The 27,986-nt window shown below is 42.4% G+C and overlaps 2 protein-coding genes and 1 pseudogene across 3 annotated transcripts in view; 1 reads left to right on the plus strand and 2 right to left on the minus strand.

The window, feature by feature from the left end:
- dapk1 (death-associated protein kinase 1) overlaps positions 1-21,168 on the minus strand; it is a 50,456-nt gene extending 29,288 nt beyond the window's left edge. The window contains exons 1-3 of one of the 2 annotated variants that reach the window (XM_056419957.1): positions 21,027-21,168; positions 20,183-20,430; positions 2,883-3,104 (exon numbers count right to left, since the gene is read on the minus strand). In XM_056419957.1, coding sequence (XP_056275932.1) covers positions 2,883-3,104; positions 20,183-20,286 — 326 coding nt within the window. In that variant the 5' untranslated portion in view covers positions 20,287-20,430; positions 21,027-21,168. Of the gene's footprint in view, positions 1-2,882; positions 3,105-20,182; positions 20,431-20,974; positions 20,994-21,026 lie in introns of those variants that run through there. The other variant, XM_056419958.1, reaches the window with a different exon arrangement.
- A 1,204-nt stretch (positions 21,169-22,372) lies between these two features.
- Positions 22,373-25,257, plus strand: LOC130196076 (nuclear factor 7, brain-like; annotated as a pseudogene).
- A 521-nt stretch (positions 25,258-25,778) lies between these two features.
- LOC130197331 (probable phospholipid-transporting ATPase IM) overlaps positions 25,779-27,986 on the minus strand; it is a 43,175-nt gene continuing 40,967 nt past the window's right edge. Inside the window, exon 27 of the mRNA XM_056419960.1 lies at positions 25,779-27,898. Coding sequence (XP_056275935.1) covers positions 27,569-27,898 — 330 coding nt within the window. The 3' untranslated portion in view covers positions 25,779-27,568. The remainder of the gene's footprint in view (positions 27,899-27,986) is intronic.

Below are 27,986 nucleotides of genomic sequence, written 5' to 3' on the forward strand. Positions count from 1 at the left end.
ACAAAATTAATACTTTAAATATTAATCATTATTTCTAACCTTGTCAATGTCTTGACTACATTTTCTACTCAATTTTCAATTCATTTGATAAATAAAAGTGAGTTTTCATGGAAGACACAAATTGTCTTGATGACCCCAAACTTTTGAACGGTAGTGTATATATTCCCAATATATATATATATTAGTGCTGTGAAAAATAACGCGTTAACTCAGTTAATTAAATTACAGGTTTAACTAGTTTTTTTTTTTAACGCATTTAACGCATGTGCACGACTCCGATCTCCGTCTCGCGCGCCGCAGAGCTCGGATGCCGGCGTGTGCGCGCACATCGGGACGAAAAAAAGTCACTTGCATCCCCCCCCAGCTGCTGATCACTCACTCAACGAACAGACGTTAATTTTTTGGGAGCACCGAAGACCCATTTTGACCCAGGAAAAACCCTGAATGTATATATGGGATTAATCATGATTAATCCACAGAAACCTGTAATTAACCTGATTAAACATTGTAATCGTTTCACAGCCCTAATATATATATATATTGGGAAATGTGTTTTTGTTGTTTGATTTAGGACGGACGAGGAGCCGGGGAAGCACTCGTTTATTTTATTACTCCTGCGTCGACTAAAACGGCTCGATGGCGATACATAAGATTGTTTTTCGTAAAAAGCTAATGCCGTTAGTTGAAGGGCGTCCTGCGAGGGTTTTTCATTCCTATTTTTGAAGAGTTCCCCCCTCAGGCTCGGCCGCCTCCCGAGCTGGAAGCGAGCCACAGACATCCACACGTGTTCTTTGTGCGCTCAGCGGTGAGGAATGTGGCGCGGCGACACTGCAGACCGGTTTGGAGCGGTGACCTTTCTCGTCGAAAGGTGCAAGCGCGTGTATATTTGTCAGGAATAACGCGCGTGCATAATTTATAATTCTGTAACGTAAACATGAATTATCTTCCAGCGCTCCGCCCGAGCCGGTCGGACCGGTTTGACTCGAGGAGCTTTGAGCCACACGACACCGCTGGAGAGGTTCCAGCTACAGGCGCAGCTTAGGAACTACCTGGAAGGAAATGTACATGTCACAAAAAAAATCTATCTATAATATATATATATAAAATATATATATATGACATATATTAAAAAATATATATTATATATATATTAAATATATATATACACTACCATTCAAAAGTCCACCTGTTCTAAATTCAGTTGATTGGACATGATTGAGAAAGGCACACACCTGTCTATATAAGGTATCACAGTTGACAGTGCATATCAGAGCATGAACCAAGCCATGAAGTTCAAGGAATTATCTATAGACCTCCGAGACAGAATTGTATCGAGGCACAGATCTGGCGAAGGGTACAGAAAGATTTCTGCAGCATTGAAAGTCCCAATGAGCACAGTGGCCTCCATCATCCGGACATGGAAGAAGTTTGGAACCACCAGGACTCTTCCTAGAGCCGCCCAGCCAGAGTGAGCGATGGGGGAGAAGGGCCTTAGTCAGGGAGGTGACCAGGAACCCGATGGTCACTCTGACAGAGCTCCAGCGTTGTTCTATGAAGAGAGGAGAACCTTCCAGAAGGACAACCATCTCTGCAGCACTCCACAAATCAGGCCTGTTTGGTAGAGTGGCCAGACGGAAGCCACTCCTCAGTAAAAAGCACATGACAGCCCGTCTAGAGATGGCAAAAAAGCACCTGAAGGACTCTCAGACCATGAGAAACAAAATTCTCTGGTCTGATGAAACAAAGATTGAACTCTTTGGCCTGAATGCCAAGCGTCATGTCTGGAGGGAACCAGGCACTGCTCATCACCTGGCCAATACCATCCCTACAGTGAAGCATGGTGGTGGCAGCATCATGCTGTGGGGATGTTTTTCAGCGGGAGGAACTGGGAGACTAGTCAGGATTGAGGGAAAGATGAATGCAGCAATGTACAGAGACATCCTCGACGAAAACATGCTCCAAAGCGCTCTGGACCTCAGACTGGGGCGACGGTTCATCTTCCAACAGGACAACGACCCGAAGCACACAGCCAAGATAACAAAGGAGTGGCTTCGGGACGACTCTGTGAATGTCCTTGAGTGGCCCAGCCAGAGCCCTGACTTGAACCCGATTGAACATCTCTGGAGAGATCTGAAAATGGCTGTGCACCGACGCTCCCCATCCAACCTGATAGAATTTGAGAGGTTCTGCAAAGAAGAATGGGAGAAACTGCCCAGAAATAGGTGTGCCACGCTTGTGGAATCAGACCCAAGAAGACTTGAGGCTGTAATTGCTCCCAAAGGTGCTTCAACAAAGTATTGAGCAAAGGCTGTGAATACTTATGTACATGTTATGTTTTCGTTCTTTATTTTTAATAAATGTGCAAAAATTTGCAAAAAACAGTTTTCACTTTGTCATTATGGGTTTTTGTGTGTAGAATGTTGAGGAAAATAATGAATCTAATCCATTTTGGAATAAGGCTGTAACATAACAAAATGTGGAAAAAATGAAGCGCTGTGAATACTTTCCAGATGCACTGTATACAAATATATATATATATAGAAATAATAATAAAACAAAATATTATATATAATATATATTTATTATATATATATATATATATATATAAACTACAACTAAAAACTGAAGTAAGCTGTACAAAAGTCTAAAAAATCCCACCAAAAATCATGTTGATGTTGATGTCAGAGGCTTTAAATGTTGTTTGATGAAATCATGTTGCTTTAAAAAAAAAAATTTAAAATCTGGCTCTTGTGAGCCCCTCCACTTTATAGAAGTGTAACACTGAAATCACTGAACTTTAATATTATTCTTAAAAAGATAGAATTTTTCCTAAATAAGTGTATTTCTTATTTTACACAGGAGAAATGGCCGAAGGGACTCACAGCTCCAGGATGAGGATGACGTCCGCCTTGTTCTCGAACACCTCGTGCAGCGTGATGACGTTGGGGTGCTGGATCTCCTTCAGGATGCTCACCTCGCGCTCGATGTCGTCTCGCGTCACGCCGCGCCGGCTCGACTTGCTGCGCCGCTTCTTGATGGATTTGGCGGCGTAATCCACGCCTGTGCCCCTGTGCCGGCATCTCCTGACCACAGCAAACTGGCCGCTGGCGAGTTTGGGGGAGGAGAAAAAGGTTGTCAAGAGATGTCGTCTGGCCTCGAAACATCAATATAGAATTAAGAAAATCTTCCTCTAAACACCTCTAAAGATCGCTCATTAACGTGGCTTAATGTATTTCATATATGCCATGCTAGTTGTTTCCCTCCGCTTACAGCCTTTATGCTAAGCTAAGGAGCTGATGGCTCTAACTCTCGGAAAAAGCGTAGTGTATTTTTCAATCCTTTAAAACTAAGTACAACGGCATCAAACTGGAACAGTTTTTCACAAATTGGAAAAAATGGGTTACATAACAACTCAGAGCTGATTTTATTTTAATAAATCAATGAATGTACAATAAAGAATAGATCAAGCACTAGTTATACATTGTTTTCTTTTTGTTTAAAAATGAGCGTCATCCAAAAATCTGCACATGCAATGTCAATTGTCTGAAAGATATCTGTAAATGTCTAATTGATGCCTACTTCACTTTTTCTTTTTAAAGAATACAAAAATAAATATATATATAAAATAAATAAATAGTCAGTACAACTATTATAAACCAATAAGACCACCAATAAGACAGAATTTGATGACAATTAATAAAAAAGGAGCACAGCCGACGATACAAACTAAACTAAATAAACAATGGACCTATAAATAAAATAGAAATAGAGTCAGTGAGCTGATCGATCGGCGTCGAGACTGTCGTATTAAAATACCACGAGCTCCGCCCCTTGGTAATACCAATAAAAAAGGCAGCCGCCCGGCTTTCGGTAAACACGGATGCCGCAGCCTGAAGAAAAGGGAGTGGGCAGGATAACGAGGCAATAAAACAGTCGTTTCGGGAAAAGCTTCAATTAATAACTGGCGGCAGCATCGATCTCGACGCGCCGCCCGGAGACAGAAATAGCTTCGGAGGCATAATTTACAGGAGCCACAATTACTATTCAGAGGACTCCACAAAAAAGAAGAGTCTTTAGGAAAATGAGAAGAAGCATTTTTAGCCAAAATGTGACTTTTTTTTTAAAAGACTCGACATGAAGCAGCAACATAATAATAACTAGAACGGACACTCGGTAGAGCGCATACCTTCGCATATCACAAGATTGGGCATTGAATTATAAACATTTTGGCATTAGTTGCATGCCAATAGGACAAAAATTGGCCGCGCTATGGTAAAAAGAAGATTTTGATCTTTTCATGACTTTGACCCGATCGATTCCAAAATCTAATCAAATGGTCCCCGGATAATAACCAATCATCCCACCAAATTTCATGCGATTCGGTTTAATACTTTTTGACTTATGCGAATAACGCACAAACACAAATAAATACACAGCGATCAAAACATTACCTTCCGCATTTTCAATGCGAAGGTAATAATAATACTGATAATAAAAATAATGATAATCATAAAAATAACAATAATGATAATAATACAAATTGTATAATGATAATAATAACTGATAATAATAATACTGATAATAATAATAATAAGTAATAATAATAAAAATAATAATACTGATAATAATAATGATAATAATAAGTAATAATAATAATAATCAAAATAATAATAATGATAATAATAATGTTCACCTCTGGGATATAAAGCTAAAATAAACATCTATACGTCTTTTGTTAATTTTAACCAGAATGAGCATCATCATCAGCTCACCTGCTAGGTGTGGCTCCTCCCACTATATTCTACGCTTCAGTGTCAACAGGTGCTTTGCGTGGATACGATTGCAGCCTTTACGGACTCGTCCCGTCTTTTTTCCTTGAGTAGCTCGTCAACGCTCCATCTGTTGAGCGCTGCCGTCCGACAGAACGACCAAACCAAAAACACTCGGAGTGGAAGGAGGTCACTCGGCCGAGGGGCTGTTGACGCCTCCGCCGAGTGTGGCGGCCCTGGCATTCATTTAGCACTTACTGTACCGAACACCCACAGAGTGAGGAAGAGAACAGGGGGGGGGGGGGGCATTATGTCTCGTGTTTTGACATTTCCATCCAAGCCCATATTTTCACACAGATTTACAGCTTTATGGCAAAAGCTTCAACTGCTTTTGAGAAGAAGAAGAAGAAGAAAGAAGAACAAGGGAGACGAAGGGAAAGAAAGAAGGAGAAGAACAATGGAGAAGAAGGGAGAAGAAAGAAGAAGAAGAACAAGAAGTGACCCTAACCTGACCCCCTGGGCTGATCCCTGGTCAGTGGTGTCTGAGGCCACGCCCACATCCCTGTGGGTGGAGCTTGAGGCTCTGCACCATCTCTTTGTTTTAATGCGATCATCACCTGATCGTCTTTACAAGTCAGACGGTTGGATTCTGTGAATTTAAATATTTTTGGGGACATTTTATCGACGTCAACGATTGACGAGGACGAATAGTCTTCAGGTGAGTCACCGGGGACGATGATGGTCAACATTGGAGTTACACGGCAGCCAATTAAGTCCCTCGTGATTAATGACCAATACAACACTCACATCTCCAACCGGCTGCACTGATGCACACATCAAGCCAGTAGAGACGGATATGGAGGCCTCAAAAAGCCAATATGCTATATTATAATATACATTTCTATCATCTACTCAGAGGGAGAACGAGCTGTATGAAGAAGGTCTGCGTGACCCTCTGGAGTCCCCCGGGCCTCACATGGAGGGAAGTAACCGGCAGTTGGAGAACCGGTACGATGTCTCTTTGAGGAAGTGACTGAGCCAGAGAGACCGAGCAGACGTGAAGAGGAAGAAGAGCGCTTTCTCATGCTAATGACCCCCCCCACCCCACACACACACACACACACACACTCAGTCTGGCTTCTGGTAATATTATCACACACACGCAGGTATTAGGCCTCAAAGGGATGAATGGCTTCAAAGGTCACGTGACGAGGACGCTTGTGGCGAGCGATGGTAAAAGGTTTGGCCTCAAGGAGTCACCGAGTGTCGGGAACACAGCGGGGCAACGGGGAAAGAAATAACATGTTGCAGAACATGCCCCCTGAATTATGATAAGTTAAGAGTGTTTTGTGTTTGTTCTTTCTTGTGTGTCTCCTGTCTGTACTGCCTGTAAATATCATTTTGAATAATACAAATTTATAAAAATAAAAATTCTAATTGTTAATAGTTGTTAAAACATTTTTTAATAATAAATAACCACAAAGAAATGATTATAAAATTGAACATGATTGTCTGATGTAAGTCTTCTGTCAAGAAACACGTTGCATCTGTAGGCTACTGCCTAATAGTCTTATTATTTCCTAATAGTCTGATTATTGCCTAACAGTCTTATTATTTCCTAATAGTCTGATTATTGAACCAGAAACAAGCCTCTTCCTTTAGAAACATCCTTCAAAACTTTCCACAGTCAAAGGTTAAATATAAATAAAAACACACCGTCTGGTTTCCTGTTCACGACGATACGCCGTCGCATCTGCAGGTCGTGGAGACCCCGTGACACTTCGTATGGTTGTTGTTGTTGTTTTTTACATGTACACTACTGTTCGAAAAGTTTTAGAACGCCTCAATTTCTCCAGTTTTTATTGAAAATGTACACCGTTGAATTTCTCAGTGTCAGATAGAGACGAACACACTCGTGTTATTCTTCGGAAATCAAACAGTTCATAGATTTCTTCCCGACGCTGTTGCAGGAGTTCCCTCAGGTGTGTGTGTTGCACTGGTAGGTGGAAAACATGGAGGCGTTCTAAAACTTTTGACTGGAAGTGTATTACAAATTATTATTATTTTTGCGTTGTGACTCTGAATTCAGTGGACATCAAACTAATAACTGAATACGCAAAATACCCTACGTGGAAGAGTAACTACGTTATTATGTTACTACGTTATTATATTACAAGTTATTATATTACTACGTTATTACCTTAATACGTTACTACGTTATTATGTTACTACGTTATTACCTTAATACGTTACTACGTTATTATGTTACTACGTTATTACGACTACGTTATAACGTTACTATGTTATTACAACTTTTACGTTGCGTTAAAGAACCCGAAGCCTAGCAGCGAGTCTGGGAGAGTAGAATAGTTCACTGTTGTTTTACGACGTAGACAGAGAGACAGTGAGAGAGAGAGACACACACTCAGTGCGTTTACATGATGGTATAATTTGAATCTTGCTTTAGTCGGACGATGCTATCTTTTGGGGGATCTGCTATTATCCCAATATACATGGCAGTGAGTAATTCGAATCATTGGCCGAAAGCATGTCATATCCGATACGATAGGCGGCGCTGTTTTCATTACAACTCGTGGTGATACAGCCATTTCCTCTTGACCTCTTCACCACCACCAACAACAACATTTCGAGAAAGATGGCGAACAGAGAGCAAGGCAAAGCTACATCCCTCTACTATTCTTCCATGGTGTTAATAGGAGTACAGCGAATGCAAATGGCGCTATTGGCTGAGTTGATAACGGAGAGAAGACGCCGTCGCCGAAGGTACACGGAGAATTTAATTTATCGTCTCTTTCGACTTCCGGGTCACGACATGGGAGGGAGGGGGGAGGAGGGCGGCGGGATCTCAAGCATGCGCAAAGACGCAAAGTCCAGTTCCTAATCCAATTCACCGTTACATGCCGCGATAGTCGAATTATCAACCGGATCGAGTTATCCAGGGGCGTTAATCGGATCGTAGTCGGACCGCACATAGTCGAACAAAGGTGTTTACATGAAACGGATCATTCGATTTCAGTCCGACTAAGCCAGTTATTCGAATGCATGTAAACACGGTCACAGAGAGTCAGAGAGGAGAGAGAGACAGACACATAGAGAGAGACAGAGAGGAGAGAGAGACAGATAGAGAGACAGAGAGGCAGACACATAGAGAGAGACAGATAGAGTCAGAGAGGAGAGAGAGACAGACACATAGAGAGAGACAGATAGAGAGACAGAGAGGAATGAGAGACAGACAGAGAGATAAAGAAGGCGAGCCCACCCTTTGTGATCACCACCAGCTGCTCACGCATACAAACAAGGGGGAAATGGCAGCGGTGAGGGAAACCAAAACCCCAATCCCCTCCCCCCCCCCCCGGTCGATAGACCCTTCATGTTCAGCAGAGGAAACCCCTCTCTTCCTCCGGGGCAGTCGAGGGAGGGGAGCACCGCCCGGGAGCTGCTGAGCAAGAGCAAAAAGATGGAGCAGGAAAAAAATGATAATGAGCAGACAGAGAAGAAGAAAAAACGCCTCCCTGGGAATCGGACAAACAAGAGGCGGGGGGGGGGGGCTGTTTCTCAAGAGCCCCCCGACCCCCCTCCCTAGATAGTCTGCAGGATCAAATTGCTGCGTTTCCCTTTGTACCTTTGTCATGGTGCTTAAAGGACAAGGCTTCCTGCTTTTGGCCTACTTGTGTCTGTAAAGCCACTGAAGGGAGGAGAGGGGGGATTGGGAAGGGGGGGGCGCTTATGTCTACCGGAGCCGCCTCGCATTACCCAACGCTGTCATTATGTTATTATTTTATCTGTGGAAATACGCGGCAGCGGTCAACAGACTATTTGACGCATGCTTCTCTCGGCGTGTCAGCTTCGTACCGACGACCACGAGCAGAAAAACAGACCTCCAGCAACGTGGAGGCCGGATTAAGATTTCGTGTGCGTCCGCTTGAAAAGCAGCAAAAACAGAGCCGTCTACAGGCTGCAGATGTTGGATCAGGTGACCTCTCACTGGTGTCCTCGGAACAATGGAGGTGAAGAACTTCAAGAGATAACAAAATAATAACTAACTAAATGTTTTCATCACAAAGCCAAATGTCACCACTACTCGTTGCTAGGGAATAGAGTTGTTGCTATGGGATGGATGCACCTCTACCTGGAGGTTAACTTGGCTTTTTACTCTTTTTTTTCTACTTCCTTTAAAAGTATTGCGGAAGCTACCTGTGCATTGTGACGACTCGAGCAGTTGGAAGCAAACCACAACTTTATTATCCCCCCCCCCCATCCCCCTTTCGGATCCCCCCCAAAGAGGTTAAGATTTTATGGGTATAAAAAAATAATATCTGTATTTTTTTCAGAGAAAGACAAATTTAACAACTGCCATTCCTTCCAACCGTTCAAACCCGGTGAGAAAGTGGGTTCGGTGAATCCCCCCTGCTTCTCGATGCGAGCCAGGTCTCTATGAATTCGGGTCGTATTGACGAGGGAGCATCCTCGGTGAGAAGGAGCTTGGTGTGAAGTTCAAGTCACCGGCAGCAGGGTGTGTCACACACACACACACACACACACACACACACACACACACACACACACACACACACACACACACACACACACACACACACACACACACACACACACACACACACACACACACACACACACACACACACACACACACACACACACACACACACACACACACACACACACACACACACACACACACACACACACACACCGTCTGTGAGGTAATAGTGGTTTTTTTTTTTCTCCTTTCTTGCATCATGTTAAAACATCTAGACCAAAACACATTTAAAACCACATCATGATGTGAATTAGGGCTGCAACTAACGATTATTTTTGATAATCGATTAATCTGTTGATTATTTTTTCGATTAATCGGATAAAAAAACAAAAACACTGTAATTTTCAACCCTTTATTCAAAACATGGTCCGTACGGTCATGGAAAACCTGGAAAAGTCATGGAATTTTTAAATGGCTATTTCCAGGCCTAGAAAAGTAATTGAAAAAATAAAATCCCAAAATGTTGGAAAAGTAATGCAAATGCGTTATATTCAAATGTTAATTTACACGGAATATATACGGTGTGCTTTGGAACATCTTCTCACTTTGTCACGTATAGACAGAGTTTTCACAAAATGTTTAATCATGGACATTTGGTTTAAAGTCATGGAAAGGTCCTGGAGACCCACTGGTCAGCATGGTGATGAACCGTCACAAACAGAATGACAGCGCTTTACTCTCCTGAGTTGGCTATTTATGGGATAAACGCCTCATACGGTGAGGGGGCGTGGCTTATCTCCGTTGCCTTTCTCCATGGAAAAATATTTTCAGCCATCCGCCACGGAATAAATAACCACTTTGGGTTCATAACATCACCCGTAGACGCACACAGCTCCGTGAATGTCACTCCGACTACGTGAATGACTTCCGCTTCCAGCGCCACGAGAGCAGCAGCAGCCAATTAGATTCACCAACAGCGGAGCAGCTCAGCGCTGATTGGCTCTCACAACGCAGCGTTCTCTCCTCTCCCTCCGCTCTCGTTTCTCCTGCGCCGCTCAACTCAACTTGTTTTATACTCCTCGACTTATTGAGCGCCGTAATAATCGCACGACACAACGAATCGATAATGAAATTGGTTGCCAACTATTTTAATAATCGATTTTTATCGATTCGTTGTTGCAGCCCTAATGTGAACACATTATTATTGAACATATTTTAACCTACATGCTCTTAAATTGTGGTGTTAATGGTTTTCCCTTCAGATGTCTGTGAAGCGTTTCAGAGCCACTCGTCCCCGATGTTCTAGCATAGCGGCATACTTTTATTTTGAAGGGCGATGCCAGAATACTGATGCAATATCACGGTCTGATGGTCATTTTTATTAGGTATTAAAATCGGTTAAATCGTTTTAAATTCTTCTCTTTTTAGAGAAAAATAAGTCTCCATAATATAATTTTAAAAATAGAAAATACCAGAAGTTATTATAGTTCCTTAACTTTTTCACTATATTTAAAAGAAATCACTTAAACGATTAACAAAAAGATTAGCGATGCAATTTCCACACATTAATGTTGACCAATTGTTTTAATTCATTATTAATAACGGCCCTCTAACTCCTAAATCACACAACAGCAGAAAGGCAACAAAAATATGTCTTCATCACAAGAAAACATTCATTTTCAAGGTTCAGTTTTTGTTGGTGTGAACCGCAGAACTGTAAAATAAAGAAATTAAAATCACATGATTTTAAGTCACGTGACAGTTTTCTACTTCGCTAGAGTTTTGTTACATTACATTACATGTAATTTAGCAGACGCTTTTATCCAAAGCGACTTACAATAAGTGCATTTCAACCAAGAGTACAAACTAAGAACAACAAGAATACAGGAAGTAACATTTCCTCAACATAGTCGAACTACAAAAGTACCATAATAAGAGCCATTTAAGTGCCACTGAAGTGCTAATCTGGGTTTTAATCCAGATAGTCGGAAAAGATGTGTTTTTAGTTTCCGACGGAAGATGTAGAGACTTTCTGCTGTCCTGGTGTCAGTGGGGAGCTCGTTCCACCACTGAGGAGCAGGACAGCAAACAGTCTGGATGTAGAGTGATGAGCTCGAGGTGCAGGAGTCACAAGTCGGTTGGCTGTTGCCGAGCGGAGCGAACGCGCCGGGGTGTACGGTGTGACCAGATCCCGGATGTAGACGGGGCCCGATCCGTTCAGAGCACGGTACGCCAGAACCAATGTTTTGAAGCGGATGCGAGCAGCCACCGGTAACCAGTGGAGAGAGCGGAGGAGCGGAGTGGTGTGGGTGAATTTCGGGAGACTGAAGACCAGTCGAGCTGCTGCATTCTGGATGAGCTGCAGAGGTCGGATGGCCTTAGCAGGTCGACCAGCCAGGAGGGAGTTGCAGTAGTCGAGGAGTGAAATGACCAGAGCCTGGACCAGAACCTGTGCCGCCTTCTGAGTAAGAAGAGGACGTATTCTCCTGATGTTGTGATTTGTCTGGCGACATAAATCTCATAAATCATCCATACGTTCAACTTTTAAAAGTTGATATCGTAAATATTTAACTCAATATTCACTCTTTTAGCTGCCGAGAGAACGATGAGACCCTCTAGCTGCCAATTTTCACGTTTTTTAAAAGCTTTTACACTGAAAAGTAAAGCAATGTGAAGAAACAAAAGCAGAAAGAGTTGACAACCAAACAATGAGTTCAAAAACATGCCATCAAAATATAGAAATGTTCCAGCAATGCCATAAAATATAAAATAATACCGCCATCATTCCACATGATAATTAGCCCATTTGCTTCTGTGAGAGAAGCCCTTTAAAAAAAACAGTGAAAGTCAAATAAATTAAATTTTAAATAATTTTAAAAAACATCCTAGTACATGTATGTTTTCTCCATCGGATCCATCAATGATGCGTGTGCGTCCGACCCGCTTTGTGAAGATATTTGCTGTGGTTTAAACACAGGTTTGGGGTTGTGATGTAATCTGCCGTTAATCTCCATCATCCCCCGGCAGCTTTGAAAAGACAATCTGCAGCCGGTGAAATTGAGACTTATTATAATATCACTGGGAAAAAAACAGTCGAGATAAAGTGGAATAACGGCACCTTTCTGTATAAAGCCTTTCGGGCACTGCGCACTGTCCTTTGTCCGCGTCCAAATTCACCGCGTCACATGGAGCTCTCGGCGCGTCCTGAGCGGCGTTTGAGTGCGAGAGGAAACGGCACGTCTAGATGACGGCGGAGATTAAATAAAAAAAACTCAGAACAAAAACCAGAAACTAAATGCTGCTGACAATTTTATAAATTAATAATTCAGAAGTATAAGAAGAGTCCAATGATTTCAACACAGTCCTGTCTATTGTTTTAGGGGATGCCAAATAGCTAGCTGGAGTCTCTCTCTCTCTCTCTCTCTCTCTCTCTCTCTCCCTCTCTCTCTCTCTCCCTCTCTCTCCCTCTCCCTCCCTCTCTCCCTGCCTCTTCACTCTCAATTAACAAATAAAATTAGAAAAACAAACATGCAAAACGACCGCATGGTAACCAATGAGCATGTTCACAAGGAGACGTCTCCAAATGTCTCGTTTTGTCCAAACGCCTCAAATATTGTTCCACATTGGAGAAGCTGGAATCAGAAAAACCTCATTATTAATTAGCTAATCTCATCATATTAATGATAAATACTGAATATCGAATAACCATTTATTTTAGATTATTGATCCATGGGGAACGACAAGTCTCGATATTCCCCCAAAACACTAGTAAATTGCAAAAAACACCACCGAGTGTTTCATTAGCGGTGTGTGTGTGTGTGTGTGTGTGTTGGGGGGGGCTGGGAGCGCTCTGCCCTCTCGGCTGCAGTGTGTGGGCCACGAGCTGCAAAAAACATTACGCAACCGCACACGCCATTGTAGTACTGGCGGAAGGGTAACCACGACAACAGGATTCGGAGAGTCAGAAGGAAGGAAGGGGATTGATCCTGGGCGGACAGATGTGGATTTCGTCATGATTTTCTTCATCAAGGAAGTTAATATGATATATATATATATGTAATTTTTAAATGTGTCTTCATCTTAACATATACATTTATTAAATATATCAGTTTATTAAATATATATTGTTAGAAATATACTTTTTATCAAATTTATATATATATATATCTTTTTATTTAAAAAAGAATATATTCATTAAATAAAAATATATATATAAAATAATTGAATAGAACGATAACCTCTATTTTTAGGGTTCATACACATGTTGAGCAATGGATTTTCAGGACTTTAAACCAAATTTCCATGACCAAACAATTTGGGAAATCTCAGTGTAAACATGATATTAATGTTATAAAGCCAAACACGAGGGCGTTAGAAGTTCAGATGTTTGTGGGATGTCCTCAACAAATACAAAGCAGAACTAGTGGTTAATTCTTCATGGTGGATGAAGGAAATGATAACTGTTTCCACGGAGCAAAGCCACAGAGATACGCCACGCCCCCTCTAAGCCCCGCCCCCTTCTAAGGCGCGAATGAAGCACAAATAGTCGGGCGAGTAAACTCACGCGGGTAAAGCGTCGTCACTTCTGTTTTTTTAATAAAAGGTTGGAAATTAATGTTTTATTTAATTTATTCAAGCTTAAAAACAACCCCCAAATAAATGATTTTATTTAGTCGTTAGTGACTGGCACGACATGACTTCAGATCTCGGGAAGGGGGCGGAGCTTCAACAACGATAAAGCGACAGCCCTGACTGACAGATTCCAGGCCGTGTTTGCCCTCCTCCAGTAGAGACAGCAAAAAATAAATAAATAAAAAGCCATTCATCATGTCGGGAGGAATGTCATCCCCCCCCCCCCCCCCCAACCTCCAAGTTTTTTAAAAGGCAGCGCCGCCAACCAACAATGGAGACTCTGTGCTTAGGAGGTAGCGAGAGGTGGTTTCTGTTACCATCTTCAGAGATGTTGTGATCTCCAGCCACCATGGTTCCCGAACTGGGTCACCGAGCAGACTCTGACCACCACCATCATCATCATCATCATCATCTTCTTCTTCATCGTCATGGTCTACTACATGTTTGACCAGATGATGGCGCTCAATTAAAAAAAAAATATGATGACATATGGAACCAAATGTCACAACAATCCATCCAGTAGTAGATTAATGGATTATTTCACCCAAAAATAAAAAAATACCCGGTAGTACGATCCATCCTCTGGGGAAGATGAACAGTTTATTAAAATGTCATGGCAAATCAATTGTTGTTGTTGTTCTTTTTTTGGTCGGTGATCAAAATAATCTGATCATAAATATAAATAAAACAAGATTTTAAATGCACTCGACCGTTATCAAATCACGACCTCGATTGGAATATTTTGAGTAACAAAAAAAGATGCATCTCGACTGCAATGAATGCATCCCAACAACAACAACAACGACAGGATTCTTTCAGGTTTGCACTCAATCTGTCGCTCTGGTGAAGCATTTGGGGAAATATATATATATATAATATAAAGCTGGTGGAAGATGGTGGCAGGAGGTGAGGGGGTGGAGGTGGAGGTGTGTGTGTGTGTGGGGGGGGCAGTATTTCAGCTGGTCCATCCGTCGTCACCGGTTTTATTTATTTTCTTCCCCTCGCTGTATAACAGGGGCCCAACACGAAACTGACATTCAGCTGGTTTGGAGGAGGAATGGTTTTGTAGCTTTGTGACCCCGAGACGGTCTGATAAATTACAAGGTGGTGACATTAAATTAAAAACTACAGGACCACAGCGCTTTACGATTCCTGGTTGTGATCGCGAGATTAAAAACAGAGTCCGACCTGGCTGACGTTAATTAAAAACAGAGTTGTTGTTTTTTTAAACTGCCCCTTTGCCCTTTCTTTTGATCATCTCAAAGCGGGGAAACGCATCACGAGGCAACAGGGAGGGCTTCATCTTCAAGGAGAAGCAGATCTCCCAGTAAAGAAACACACAACAGGCTGTTTGAGAACGTGAGCATCGCCATGGCAACTCGACAACGACAACACGAGCCAACCTAGAAACGAGCAACAGAAGAAAGAAAAGTTTCACCTCGAACTGTGTGAGAGAATCAGCAGGACCAGAAAACTTAGTTTCAAAATGGTGCAATATATACATACATATATATATGTAAATATTATATATATTTTTCAAATAAATACATATATATATTAAATTTATATATATATATCAATAATAATAATCAGGCATTGTGCCACCTGAATGTGTCCGTGTGGACGGGCACATTCTAAGACGCCTCCTCGTGGAGAAGGGAGTGAGATTGGCGACCGACACACTGTGGCCATGATAAGCTGTGTGACTCGACCTTGAGGACTGGAGGTTTGTGACCTCCACCTGACAGAGCGAGTGGTGCCAGGTGGTGTCATTTGACTCGGTATGGAGAAAGGTAACAAGATTAGGGGAATTGGCTGAACACACACACACTAAAATATATTAAATATATTATATTAAATGTATATATATGTATTTAAAAATGATAATTTAATAAATAGTGAGCAGACAAAACACTCCGACGTAGACGACCGAGGTGCGGCGGGAGGACGCGGTCCGGTGCCACGTCTAGCTGCACAAACCGCCGGCGGGTGAACGAGCCCGCCGCTCGGCTGGCGTGACGCGTCGTCTTTAACACCTCAAAACAAACTCAGATTTATGTGCAGACAAACACACGTCAGGCTCTTATTACGCCTATTTCAACACACCGTGCATGCATTTCAGGGAAAGACAGCGGACGAACGATGAACTTGAGAGATACCGATCAATGGCAGAAAAGAGCAACAACATGCTGCATTTTTATATATATTTGATTTGATAGAAGCTCTGAAAACCAGCACCAGTAGCGCCACGTTACAGCGTCGAGTGCAGCACCTTCCCACGAGGAACGTCTTCGACTTCAGTGGCGAGCGTGTGCGACGGGAGAATAGATACCCAAAAATAAAACAAAATAAACACATCTGAAGGAGTGTTGCGTAACAAAACGTACGTATCTTTGGAATGCATTATACAAATGTTGACGCCACCGCTAAAGACGTCTCGCTTCTTCTTTCTCTCTCTTCCATGCTACGGGTGTGTAGCTACAGGTGTGTAGCTACAGGTGTGTGTACAGCCATCAGATTCATTGCTATTAGTGGAGCATAAGCAAGACTGAGAGAAGTAATACGAAGCGGATGAAAGGCATGAAACGGGGAAGTTGTCTTCAACCTCCACCCCCTCCACCCCCTCCACCGCCGGGACGATTATAACCCCTCGGTTAGCATGCTCGGCTGCCCGCAGATCTCCCCTAATTGACCACAAAAGAGTTACACACACAGACACACACACAGTTGGCAGGGATCCAATTATCCTCAATCGACTACAGGGATTAATTGGAAATAACTCATTACCGCTCCTCGAGGACATTCCGAGTGAGTCGGATTTCAATTTGACTCGCAAGAGGACCGCAAATTTGTTGGAGTTTGAGGAGTAAATGCTTGAAAAAATAAATAAATAAGGAGGAGGGACAGATTGGCCCAAAGAGACAGGGGCGGGGGGGGACTCTCTTTCCTCAGTGTTATTGATGGAGTCTTTTCGACAACCATTACATTCAAACGGGACCCGGACAGGAGCCACTACGGCGTAATTAAATAACGCCGTTATTAAAAAATATAGAAGATTAAATTCGTGGCGGCATCCGATGGACTCGGGGGGACCAAAAAATGGCGACGTTGCAATTACGAGACAGCGCTGCCGTTTCCTGGGGTGGAGGGGGCTGTGTGTGTGTGTGTGTGTGTGTGTGTGTGTGTGTGTGTGTGTGTGAGAGAGAGGCAGGCCTCATCAAGGACTGCCCCTCCACCCAATAATGTGCAGTCCAGGGTGGGGTGGGGGGATCTAGGTCAGTAGCTGGGGCACAGACTGCATGTGCATGGCATTAGCCGGTGCTGGTGTGTGTTAGGAGGCAACAACAAAAATAAAAATAAAGGATGTGTGTGTGTTTGATGGGAGTGGGTATTTCATACATTTATTCCTGATGGTCAATTTCTTTAGGGGACAAAAAGGGGAATAAAAAGGAGGAAGAATAACCTAAAGCGGTCCCAGTTCAATGCTTTTCCTTCTCAATTGCTGAATCCCCCCCCCTATACAAAAAGACGACTGATAGAGTCGCACAGCGGTCAGATTGATGCAGACTAATGATAAATATGCAAAGCCCTGTGGACCAGATGAAAAGGCATCAAAACAAACACATATTACTCTCTCCCTCCATTCGGTCTGCAAACAAATGACAACAAGGAAACTCGACTCACATGACCCGACGGCCTGTTTCTTTTTTTTGTCTTGCAGAAGAAGAAGAAGAAGAATCTCCTAAATCAACTGCACGCTATGAAATATAAAAAGGCCGACACTCTAGATCAATACCGATGTCGTGGAAAACACTCTCGAGTGTAAAGGCCCCAAACAACGAGAGAGAAGGCAACCGAGAGCTGCCGGCTCCCCTTACAACTTGATCAGTTTGTGTGTGTGTGTGTGTGTGTGTGTGTGTGTGTGTGTGTGTGTGTGTGTGTGTGTTGAGCTTTCCTGTCAAAACAGTGGCGGTTAAATGTATGTTTTTCAAGCATGAATGGCAACGATGGCTAGAGGTCGTGTACCGATGATGGTTTTCCTTAATGACTGGCGATTATTATATAGATTCATCATTTTGTTTTTAAATTCAACAAAAGAAATTGTGTTAAAAAAAAAGAAGCCTTTTTACAGCGAAATAAAAACGGGAGTAAATACAACGTAAATCAACTAATCTCTCGGCCCATGAGTCGAATAATCCTTCATCTGTAGCTAAGAGCCGGATTACATGTGGACATGTTCTGGATCCGGTTAAATAAAAAAAAAGGGGATTCTTCTTCTCTTCCTCATTCCTTTTCCTCTTCTCCCTCCTTCACCCTCTTGTTCTTCTTCTTCCTCCTTTAAACGCAGCTATAAATACCGGTGCTGTAACCCCCCCCCCCCCGTGACAGTTTGTAGGAATTCCAGTTCTCGTCTGCGTCTATCGAGGGAGGGACACACACACACACACACACACAAGTAACCCAGCCAATGAAAACAGAGCGCGGCCAGTTTCCATCAGACATTAACAGGTTTATCCAAAAGTTCCTCCAAGTTCAATGCACGAGAGAAAACGCACACACGGCACGAAGCGTTTCTTTTCTTCTCTAATGTCAGAAGCCGGCACACGTTCCCTTCGCTTTACTAATTCATAAAAGTAATTCACGTGCATAAAACATGTCTTTGAAATGTTCCAATGGAGCACGAGGCGATGCGGAAGAGACGGTCAAATAAATGGTCAGGAGCGTTCACTCACACACACAATTAGATTAACTTTTTTTTTTTTTAACTGCACAAAATTGACAGAAATGTCTCATTTCAATTGAGTGACGCGCTCACGTTGTGGGAGGAGCCAATATGGGGGTCGACCCACATTCACTAGAATGTTACCCGAGAAAAGATTACAAACCGGCGTACTGAGAGGAACAACGTGGGGACGGACAGGAAGTCGGACGTCTCTCTCTGAAGGAGGAAACAGACGAGGTGCACGTCCGTTTTTAATTTTTTTTAGACAATGCAAAACAAGCCTCCCCGCTGTAGGATCGTACTCCGGCTGTCGCAAAGCAGGTACAACTTATTGTTTCCACATCACGCAGAAGAAATCCTGAGCCTCGGCCAAGTCACACATCGCTCTTCTGCCTCGGAACACTTCCAACTAAAAAAAAAGAAAGCCGACAGGGTGTAATACTCCGATCTGGGCGGTTTGCCATCAGAGCACACTCAGAAATACCAGCTCAGGGATGCAAAAACACAAGCAGGTGTGTGTAATATTTCGACACTCGAAATGTTGGAAAACAACAACAACAAAAATCCACGATGACCACGCCATGAATCCGACCACGGCAGAGAAATGGACCCCTGGTGTTTTACCTCAAGCCAGAAACTCAATCTCCCGTTACGCAAAGCTCCACAATCGTCTTCATTTCCAAAGGAGCATCGTGAAGCAACTTCCACCCCCCAAACACACACACACACACAGTGTGCTGGAAGGGGGGGATGCGCTCGGAGCCAGTCAGGCGACTGGGGCGTAGAACAACAACTGGGAGTACATGTGTGACACTTCGATAACCAGGAGGTCCACTTCCACATGTGTCTTGACAGTGACCTCTACCCCCCCCCCCCCCCTTCTGCCTCGGCTGTCATGTGAAGTTGCAGCAGGCGAAGTTAACAAGGCCGGGCCCTCGTCTCGACACTGGTTCTTTAAAACACAACCAAAAATAATAAACACCCCAAAGCCCCAAAACACCCATCAACATGCAACCTCTTCAACCCCCACCCCCCGCCCGTTGTCGAGTGTTCACCTTTGACACCAAACACAGTCTGGATTAAACGGAAGACGTCTGTTGTGCCACGATGTCCCCCCCCCCCCCCCCCTCCCCTATTTAGAAAAGATGCACAAACCGCGTGCCATAAATCTCCAGGAGGACGCAGCTACAGTAAACGCTCCATCATTGATGCATTGTGGACTGCATTAATCAAGATGCACTCACCAAAGGGGGGGGGGGGGGGGGGCTGCTCACAACCATACTATCAAGTGCACGTTCACAGTAGTTACACCCCATCTGGATGCAGGAGTTGTGAGTGCATGCATGTGCACTTTATAAGACTGTGATCCACTTTGGATGGATGGGTTTAAAATGCAGAATATAAAAAAATCGTGTCAATTTAGAGACGTAAATCAGATACACCACCCACCATCCACCCACCCAACCACACACACACACTCACAGGAACGCACGCACTTGGTACACCGCGATGGTAAGATTTAAATAATGAACTTACCTCCCGAGCTCGTCCCCGAATTCGTAAAATCCTTCCACGTTTTCTTGGTTGAAAAGGGTCATGGTGTCCGGGCACTTCCTCCCTTTGCCCCCGACCGCAGGCATGTCCTCCGGGGGGGATATAAAAAATATAAAAAACCCACCAGCAGCACGGAAGCACCGGGCTTCTTCACAGCGGCACCATCCCCACCAGCAGCCTCCGGTCCGGGCAGGGCTCTACAGCCGAGCCGTCCTCCTCATGTTGGGGAGCTTCACACACACACACACACAGTGGAAGGAGAATCAGAGAGACACACACATCAGCAGGGGCGGTGTGTGGAGGGGGGGGGGGGTAAAGCGTTACACCTCGACTATGAAACCGGGCGTTGGGGCAACAAAAGGACGGAGCCGTGAACCTGCTCCTCCCGGGTGACGTCACGACTCCTGGATCTTTTTCCTCCACCTAGGCTAGCTCGTTTTATGTTTTTTTTTATTACGGGCACCCGTTTGAAATTATTTCGCCATAATAACTGCTGACATTATAATACAAATATTAAGAGATATAACTAATAGGTGTGACAGCAACGGAGTGGTTAGAAACGCAGATAATAACCGTCGTGAACGCGTGTAAATAACGACCGAGTGGACAGGTGTTTAAGTCAACCTTTAAAAAATTAAAAAAGGTCACACCCCTAGAAACACGAATTAAAAGCCGAAATAGTTGAGCTTTCTCTTGTTAAATTAAAAACCACGACTCGCCGACGTTAACATATCCACACTAACGCACCACAGTCGCTCGCGCTCGTTTCCTCACCGCGACCAACCGCCACAAAACATGGAGATAAATTCTCTGGGAAGTATCTTACAGGTTTGTTTTCCCCCCCGCCGACGAAACGGAGCCCCCAGATGTCATGCGGTTCGTGGGCACACCGTGACCCCGTGGGTTCGGCTCGTCATGGAAGACAACAACAACAACAAACCGCTGGCGGTGAAAACCGGAGAGAAATCAACCTTAACAATGTAAAGGCAGTCTTGGTCCTGGTGCCGCATTCACGGGAAGTTGGAGAGAATGTAACTCTGCAGTTCAGTCGGTGTGTTTTTATTTTTATTTGTGTTTCGATATCTGATAATCCAGAGAGAATATGTGTAATGATGTGTGAAATAAACTGATCTTTGCTTGCTTCAATAAATTATAGCAAAACGGACTTTATTTTTCATTTGGGGGGCGGAATTTCACCGCTTTACGACAGGCCTTAACGCAGCATTGTTGCATGGAGGAGCTGCTTCGGTCGCAGGAGGGCAGCAAAGCTTTTGCTTTTATTTTATTTTAATCACAGTTTGGCAGATACTTCTCCTTTATCTCTCATTAAAATGTTAATTGTTTTCAGTTATTTATCATTAAAAATAATAACATAAATCCATAAAGTAATAGTTTAATAGATTTAGAGTTAAACACTTTGGACTCATAACATTTTACCTGTAAATCCAAATGATAGTTTACGTATTCATTCCATCACATTAAATAGACGAATGACAATCATTTATCACGTATTTCTTTTGTTTAATAAGTTTTTTACTATTGCACAATTTCTGTTCATATCTCTTTTGTTTTTTATAGATTTGATCTATAAAGTTGTATTCATAAAGTGTGTCATTCATCAGAAAAGAGACTTATATTCTATAGAAAAGAAAATACCCAATTCTGGTTGTTCGGATGTGTGATGTTTGGTAGAATAGAGCCACGTTATTTATTTTCAATACCTGATTTCAGCATTGTCAGACAACTGCTAACCTACTGTTTAGCTCTTAACCTCATTTTCTAACTTTGACACGTTAGTCTCCAAAACTAAGACTTATCTTAATGGTTTTGAAGAGGAATTATTATGAGCTAAATCTTTGTGTTTTATTATGTATGTAGTACTGTACAAATCATATTAATTACAACACTTTCTTGTGGTTTTAGGCCTATTTTAGGCATTTATTATGTACACATAATGAATATATAGTCAAACAATCTCTGTGTTTGAGAATAAATGATCCATCCATCTGTCTATGGGGATAAAATAGTCCTAGTTCTGAACAAAAATCCCCTATAAGTGAGAACAACGTCATACTTTTGAAATAAAGTTACTTGAAAGTCGGATTTTTACTGTTGTAGTGGGTCTAATTTGAGCTAATATATATATATATATATATATATATATCTCTCTCAATGGGTAGGTTCCTCTTTCTCAATGCTTCATGATTTTATAAGATCAACATATGTTTTGTTATAATATCTTGCAAAGAAAAACTAAAGCCATCATGCAGTGTCTAAAAAAAAAAAGTACCATGTTTAGGTTTTAAGTGACAGAAGATATGGAAAAGCTCAAGTAAAGTATACTTCAAACGTGTCCCTCCAGGTCACGTCTGAAACAATATCTCCCAGAAGGCCACATGAATAAAAAATAAAGACATATATAAAAGAATAAACACAGCATTTAGTTTTTCACAGGTGCATTCTGGGTGCAGAGTGTTGCATTAGTTATTTACATGACACAGTTTAGTGGTTTGAATAATTGTGCCACAAATATCAGTTTTTGTTTTTCTTGGCAAATGCAAAAAAAAACCTGACAACAACAACCTTTAATGAATGCAACACAATGACATTCCTTTAATAATAGAATTGGAGACATGAGGCTGGCGTTGTGTGGCTGATGTTTCATGAGACAAAGATTACGTCACAAATACACGTCGTAGTTTCCAAATATGACAAAAGCGTATTTAATCTTCTCTCCTTTTTCACCACCCATAAATCCAACTAATAAACACTCGTCTTCTTCTCTGATTACGTGAAAGAAGTCATTTTTTCAAGCCGATTGTGGGAACAACTTAAAGGTCAGAGGTCACCACGATAGGTTTGATCTGTGTTTCCAAAAAGAGAGCTAGACTGCCCTCTGCTGGCCACAGCTACACACTGCACGTTGACTCCTGTTCTTTCGGATGGACTCGAGCAGAGCTTGCCTGACTGTTAATTAGTCACGTGACTTTACTGAAGAACATCTGGCTTAATTCAGCTGGACTGTGCAGAAATGTTGACGTTGTAGACCTTTCACTGGGGTATTTGTACACTTGCTAATAATAAAAATTTAGATTTTTAAGTTGTACGATTAATTATTAATTTTTCATATAAAGAAGACCTGCAGAAACACAAGGTGTCGTTCCTCAGCAGTTATAAAGCCACTCAGACCAGAGCCAGAGTCCAGAGCTCACGCTCAGATGTACAGCTGGTCTCAGGAGCGCTGATAGATGAGGCCAAACACCTGGGCAACCTGTCCTTCAGAGTCTGGGAGAAGATGAAGGACAAGGTCCACTTCAGTCCTGTCATTCTGGACCCAAACACTGCAAACCCCTTTCTCCATCTGTCTGATGATCTGACCAGTGTGAGATGTGGAGACACAAAGCAAAAGCTTCTTCACAATCCAGAGAGATTCACGAAGTATTCAGATGTTCTGGGATCTGAAGGGTTCAGCTCAGGGAAACACACCTGGGAGGTGGAGGTGGGAGACCATCCTGCCTGGTATGTAGGTTTGTTTCAATAGTCTGTTGACAGAAAGAGATTTGCTTCCCCAGAAGATGGAATCTGGTGTTTATGTCATTACAATGGAAACTACACAAATGGATCTGGTCAGACTGTCAGAGTGGAGAAGAGTCTCCAGGGGCCGGTTTTTCAAAAGTAATCTGATCGGATTACGGCTATCGGATTGGATCAAATCTTGAAAATGGGTTTTTCAAAAGGAAAAAAGGATTCAGAAATTGGATTGGATCACGTAATCCAATCTTGTTCTTGATCCGGAGCAAACCTTGAGTTTGGGTTTTTCAAAACTTTTTGGTAGGATTGGGATCTTTTTGATCCCAAAAATCAGGATTAAACTGATCCCAGCAGGAGGGTGGATTCATGGTGGATATCATTAATAAAGCTAGGTAACTAAAATTGGTTAGTTAAATAATACAACATTTATATAATGCTTTTTACAGTATTTATATTTATTCATCAATTTCACTTGAATTGTTCAACAGGAAGTACATAAAGTAGGTAGGCTATGTAGGCTAGCAACCTTTCACTCCAGCAAATTAGAAATTAGAAATATTTCGGCCCCCTGCATAAATGAATCCCCCAAACTGTCTTTGTTCATTAAACATTAATCACACTGACAAAATCATCAGTCATGAACTTATCAAAAATAGTGTTTAACAATTGCATCTCTTATTGGTCGTCCAATCGGGCCCTCATTCTGACAGAATGCCGGATATATCCATAATATATTTGTGAGTAAAGTATGTATTTATTTATTTGTCGTATGTCTCAGATGAGCGGACTGCCTGTTTCCAAAAGATGGACAATGGAGGGATGTTTATATTGTTTGTTTGCTGTTCCGTTCAGTCCTATTTTATGTTCAAATAAAGCATATTGGAGTGACCCCACACTATTCTACCTGTTGTTCTTTACATAGCTACATTGTGATCCCATTTAGACCACAGGTAATCCAGATTTGGTCATCCTGAACATCTTGAATCCGGAGAAGAGAAATCCAATGCACATTGCTTTGAAAAACCAGCATAAAAATAAAATGGATTACGTGATCCTGGATAGCAGAAAAAGAGATTTCCTAATCTGGATTAGTTTGATCCGGCCCCAGAGGATCAGAGTCCAGCTGGACTATGACAGGGGGAGGTGTCCTTCTACGACCCTGAAGACATGACTCACATCTACACTCTCAGAGACACTTTCACTGAGAAACTCTTCCCGTGGTTCAGTATTGGAAAGAAGGGTGAAGCTAAAACTGCTGATTTCAAAATGTCTCAGACTGATATTTCTCTGTGATGTTCATGGAGGGTGAAGTGATTTATAGGATTATTATCATGGAGGTGTTTGTTGTTGTTGTTGTTGATTACAGACAATTGAGGTGGGAATCATAAGTACATGATAAAACAATGTTCAGATCAAGGTTAAAGAAAAAAGAAGATTTGATCTCTTTCAGCAAATAAACTGAAGCGAAACGTTCATTGGTTGTCGTATAATATAAATATGTTTTCAAAGCACAGGATGAGGAGATAAATCATAAACAGGCAGAACTAGGTTTATAAGGCTTTATGTTCTAAATGGTGTTTGTGGTGTAAATATCCTACAAGAACAGACGAGTAGATTTACTGTGATCATTTTATTTGGACATATATCTCCTTTTCTCTTTCATTGAGCAACAACTTGAAGTTTGCATTAAAGAGGCTGTGAGTTTAAATGTTGTTAACCAAGCTTTGTTTAGGCCTCTGCTCCGAAAATGGCATACCCAATCTAAAAAGGCTGTATCTCTGCAACCACTAGGGCTACTTTAATCATTTTTACATTTGTTTTCTTTTGTTCAGATGTGTAGATATCAGTATATATGTTACTGGGTAAGAGTAAATGAAGATGGCACACAAAAAAAAGAAGAAAAAATTCAGTTCCGAATTGAAAAAAAGCACTGGATGATTATATGTTTGGAATGAGGCCGTTGAAACGTTTAAAACTCTCACAAATCATATTGAAATGTGTTAACATTCTCCCTGCAAAGTTGGTCTTTGAAAAAAGTGAAGCAGAACAAAGTTAGGGAGGTTTTATTTATTTTTTAACTAAAATGTGTCAAGGCGGCCATTTTGGCAAATTTAGATTTGAATTTTCTCATGTAACAAACCATATATTGTGACTTCTATGTTACTCATGATGTTCAATATATCCAAATACAGCATTTTACAACTTAAAATATATATTTTTTTACTTTCTTTAAAAATAAGTTCCATTAAAAAAAAAGCTCAACTCAGCAGGGGATGGGTCGATTTCAGAAAACACATTTTTGGAAACGTTATAGCCAGTAGAATTGAGGGCTACCAACCAAGACTAGATTGACAACACTGGGAGCCAATAGAATCATGAAAGGTGTCAGAATTTATGAATTGTAAAATCCAATAGGCTGAAAGTACCTTCCCTACACATGTCACATGTTACCTCTGCATGTCCAGAGGAGTTGAATGAGGCTCAGGGTAGGGGTAGAACATATATCAGTGGCTGACTGATTCTTGTAGGCTCTGCTGTTTAATTTGATGTGCAACATTTATTTATTGTATATATATTTGCTTGTTTTATTTTTAGCAATTTGCGGTTTCCCAAAGTTTAAGCCTGTAGTTCATCTCTCAAACGTCCTGCAGTTCACTCCCCTCATGACGCTCACTCATCATTTAAAACATATTTGTGAGCTACCCGGTGAGCTACCCGGTGAGCTACCCAGTGGGCTAACCAGTGGCCTACCGAGTGGACTAAATCGCATTGTGTGAAAAGATGAAAAAACGAGACATGGATAATATTGGCGGCAATCAAATATTACTACATATCATATTATTATAAAACCAATTATATCTTGTATTCTTGAAACCGTCACGGACCAAGTTGCATAATAAAGACCAGCCGTCATCTTCAGAATAACACCTGATTAAAAAGATCCGCTTCACATCAAAGATATTGCTAGTTTTTAAAAGGGTTGCATACAAAAAATATTTTGTACATCTCTTTCTTTCAGCCAATGTTCTTTTCATAGTCGTTCCCGCGATGCATAATATAAGTATATCCTCTTCTTTCAATATCAAGGCAGCTCCTAGGATTTGTTTCAAGCTCCTACTGTCAGCGAGCTTGAGAAGGAAAAAGATCGTAGAGATGAAGCGCCTTTTTTTAATCAGAAGAAACTACCGAGTTGATTGGCAGACAAGCTGCGGCGAAGGACTGAAGAAATATTTTGAAATAATAGTATCTGATGATCTATATGGGGTGTACACTCTTTCTGATTCAACTCCAAGGCGTCCTCTGTGAACCGATTGCGTGAACGCAACTAAAATCTGGAGTCAAAATAAAGAATTTAATTTAAAAATCCCCACTTAAAAATACAAAAATGTGAATCTTCTTATGCAAAATGGGTTTGCTGGTGCCTCCTCTGAACCAAAGCCTGCTGTGCTTCAGGACCACCTCGAACAGGAAGTTCGGGTCGCCTGTAAACACAATGGCGCTTCGTCCTCCTCGCGAAGCCCAAATGTTTCCCTTCTGTCGGTCGTTCCCACCTGAAACAAACCGGCTCTCTCAGACGTCTCAGAGATCCATCGGAACGGCGTCACGTTTTTGCTGTCGTTAAAAAAAAATCACGTTACAAAATAAAATGCTTGGAGCACGAGTCGTGAACTCGGGGGGCGGCCGAGCAAACGAGAGACGGATCCCGAGCCTCCGTTGACGAGCAGTCCTCTGAACAAAAGGTCCCCAGAGTGAGTTCTTCGTGCCTTTGGAAGCAGCACGCCGCGCCGTCCGGCTGGCATTGGTCACTCCGCCATCATGAAGGTACCCGGACGTCCGTCAGAGGGCTGGATCTTGGATGGGCCTGTACATCTGCAGCGACGTCACCTCCACAGCCGCGACCTTGGCGTTCTGGGGGCGTCCCGTCGGGCTGTAGCCAGCCGATCGGCCCATGGGGCTGAAGCTGGTGGTGGTGCGACCTGCGTGCGCGAAACCCGAAGAGCGTGGCAAGGCGGGGCGCCGCAGGAAGCGGCTCGACGTCACCAGGTCCCCGTAGCCCTGCGCGTGCGAGAAGGCGTAGCCGGAGCGCCGGGAGCTGGTGCGGCGGATGCGGGGGCGGCGAGGCGGAGGGGGAGGCGTGGCTTTGGCCTGTCGCACCTTGAACATCACCTGAAAGTTTGGGCAGACGTTATCAGTCGTATTTCTGTTATTATAACTGCTATTTTTATTGTTAATATTATTATCATCACTCTATTGT

Source organism: Pseudoliparis swirei, chromosome 7 (assembly GCF_029220125.1).
Source record: "Pseudoliparis swirei isolate HS2019 ecotype Mariana Trench chromosome 7, NWPU_hadal_v1, whole genome shotgun sequence".
In the NCBI taxonomy this organism is placed as follows: domain Eukaryota; kingdom Metazoa; phylum Chordata; class Actinopteri; order Perciformes; family Liparidae; genus Pseudoliparis; species Pseudoliparis swirei.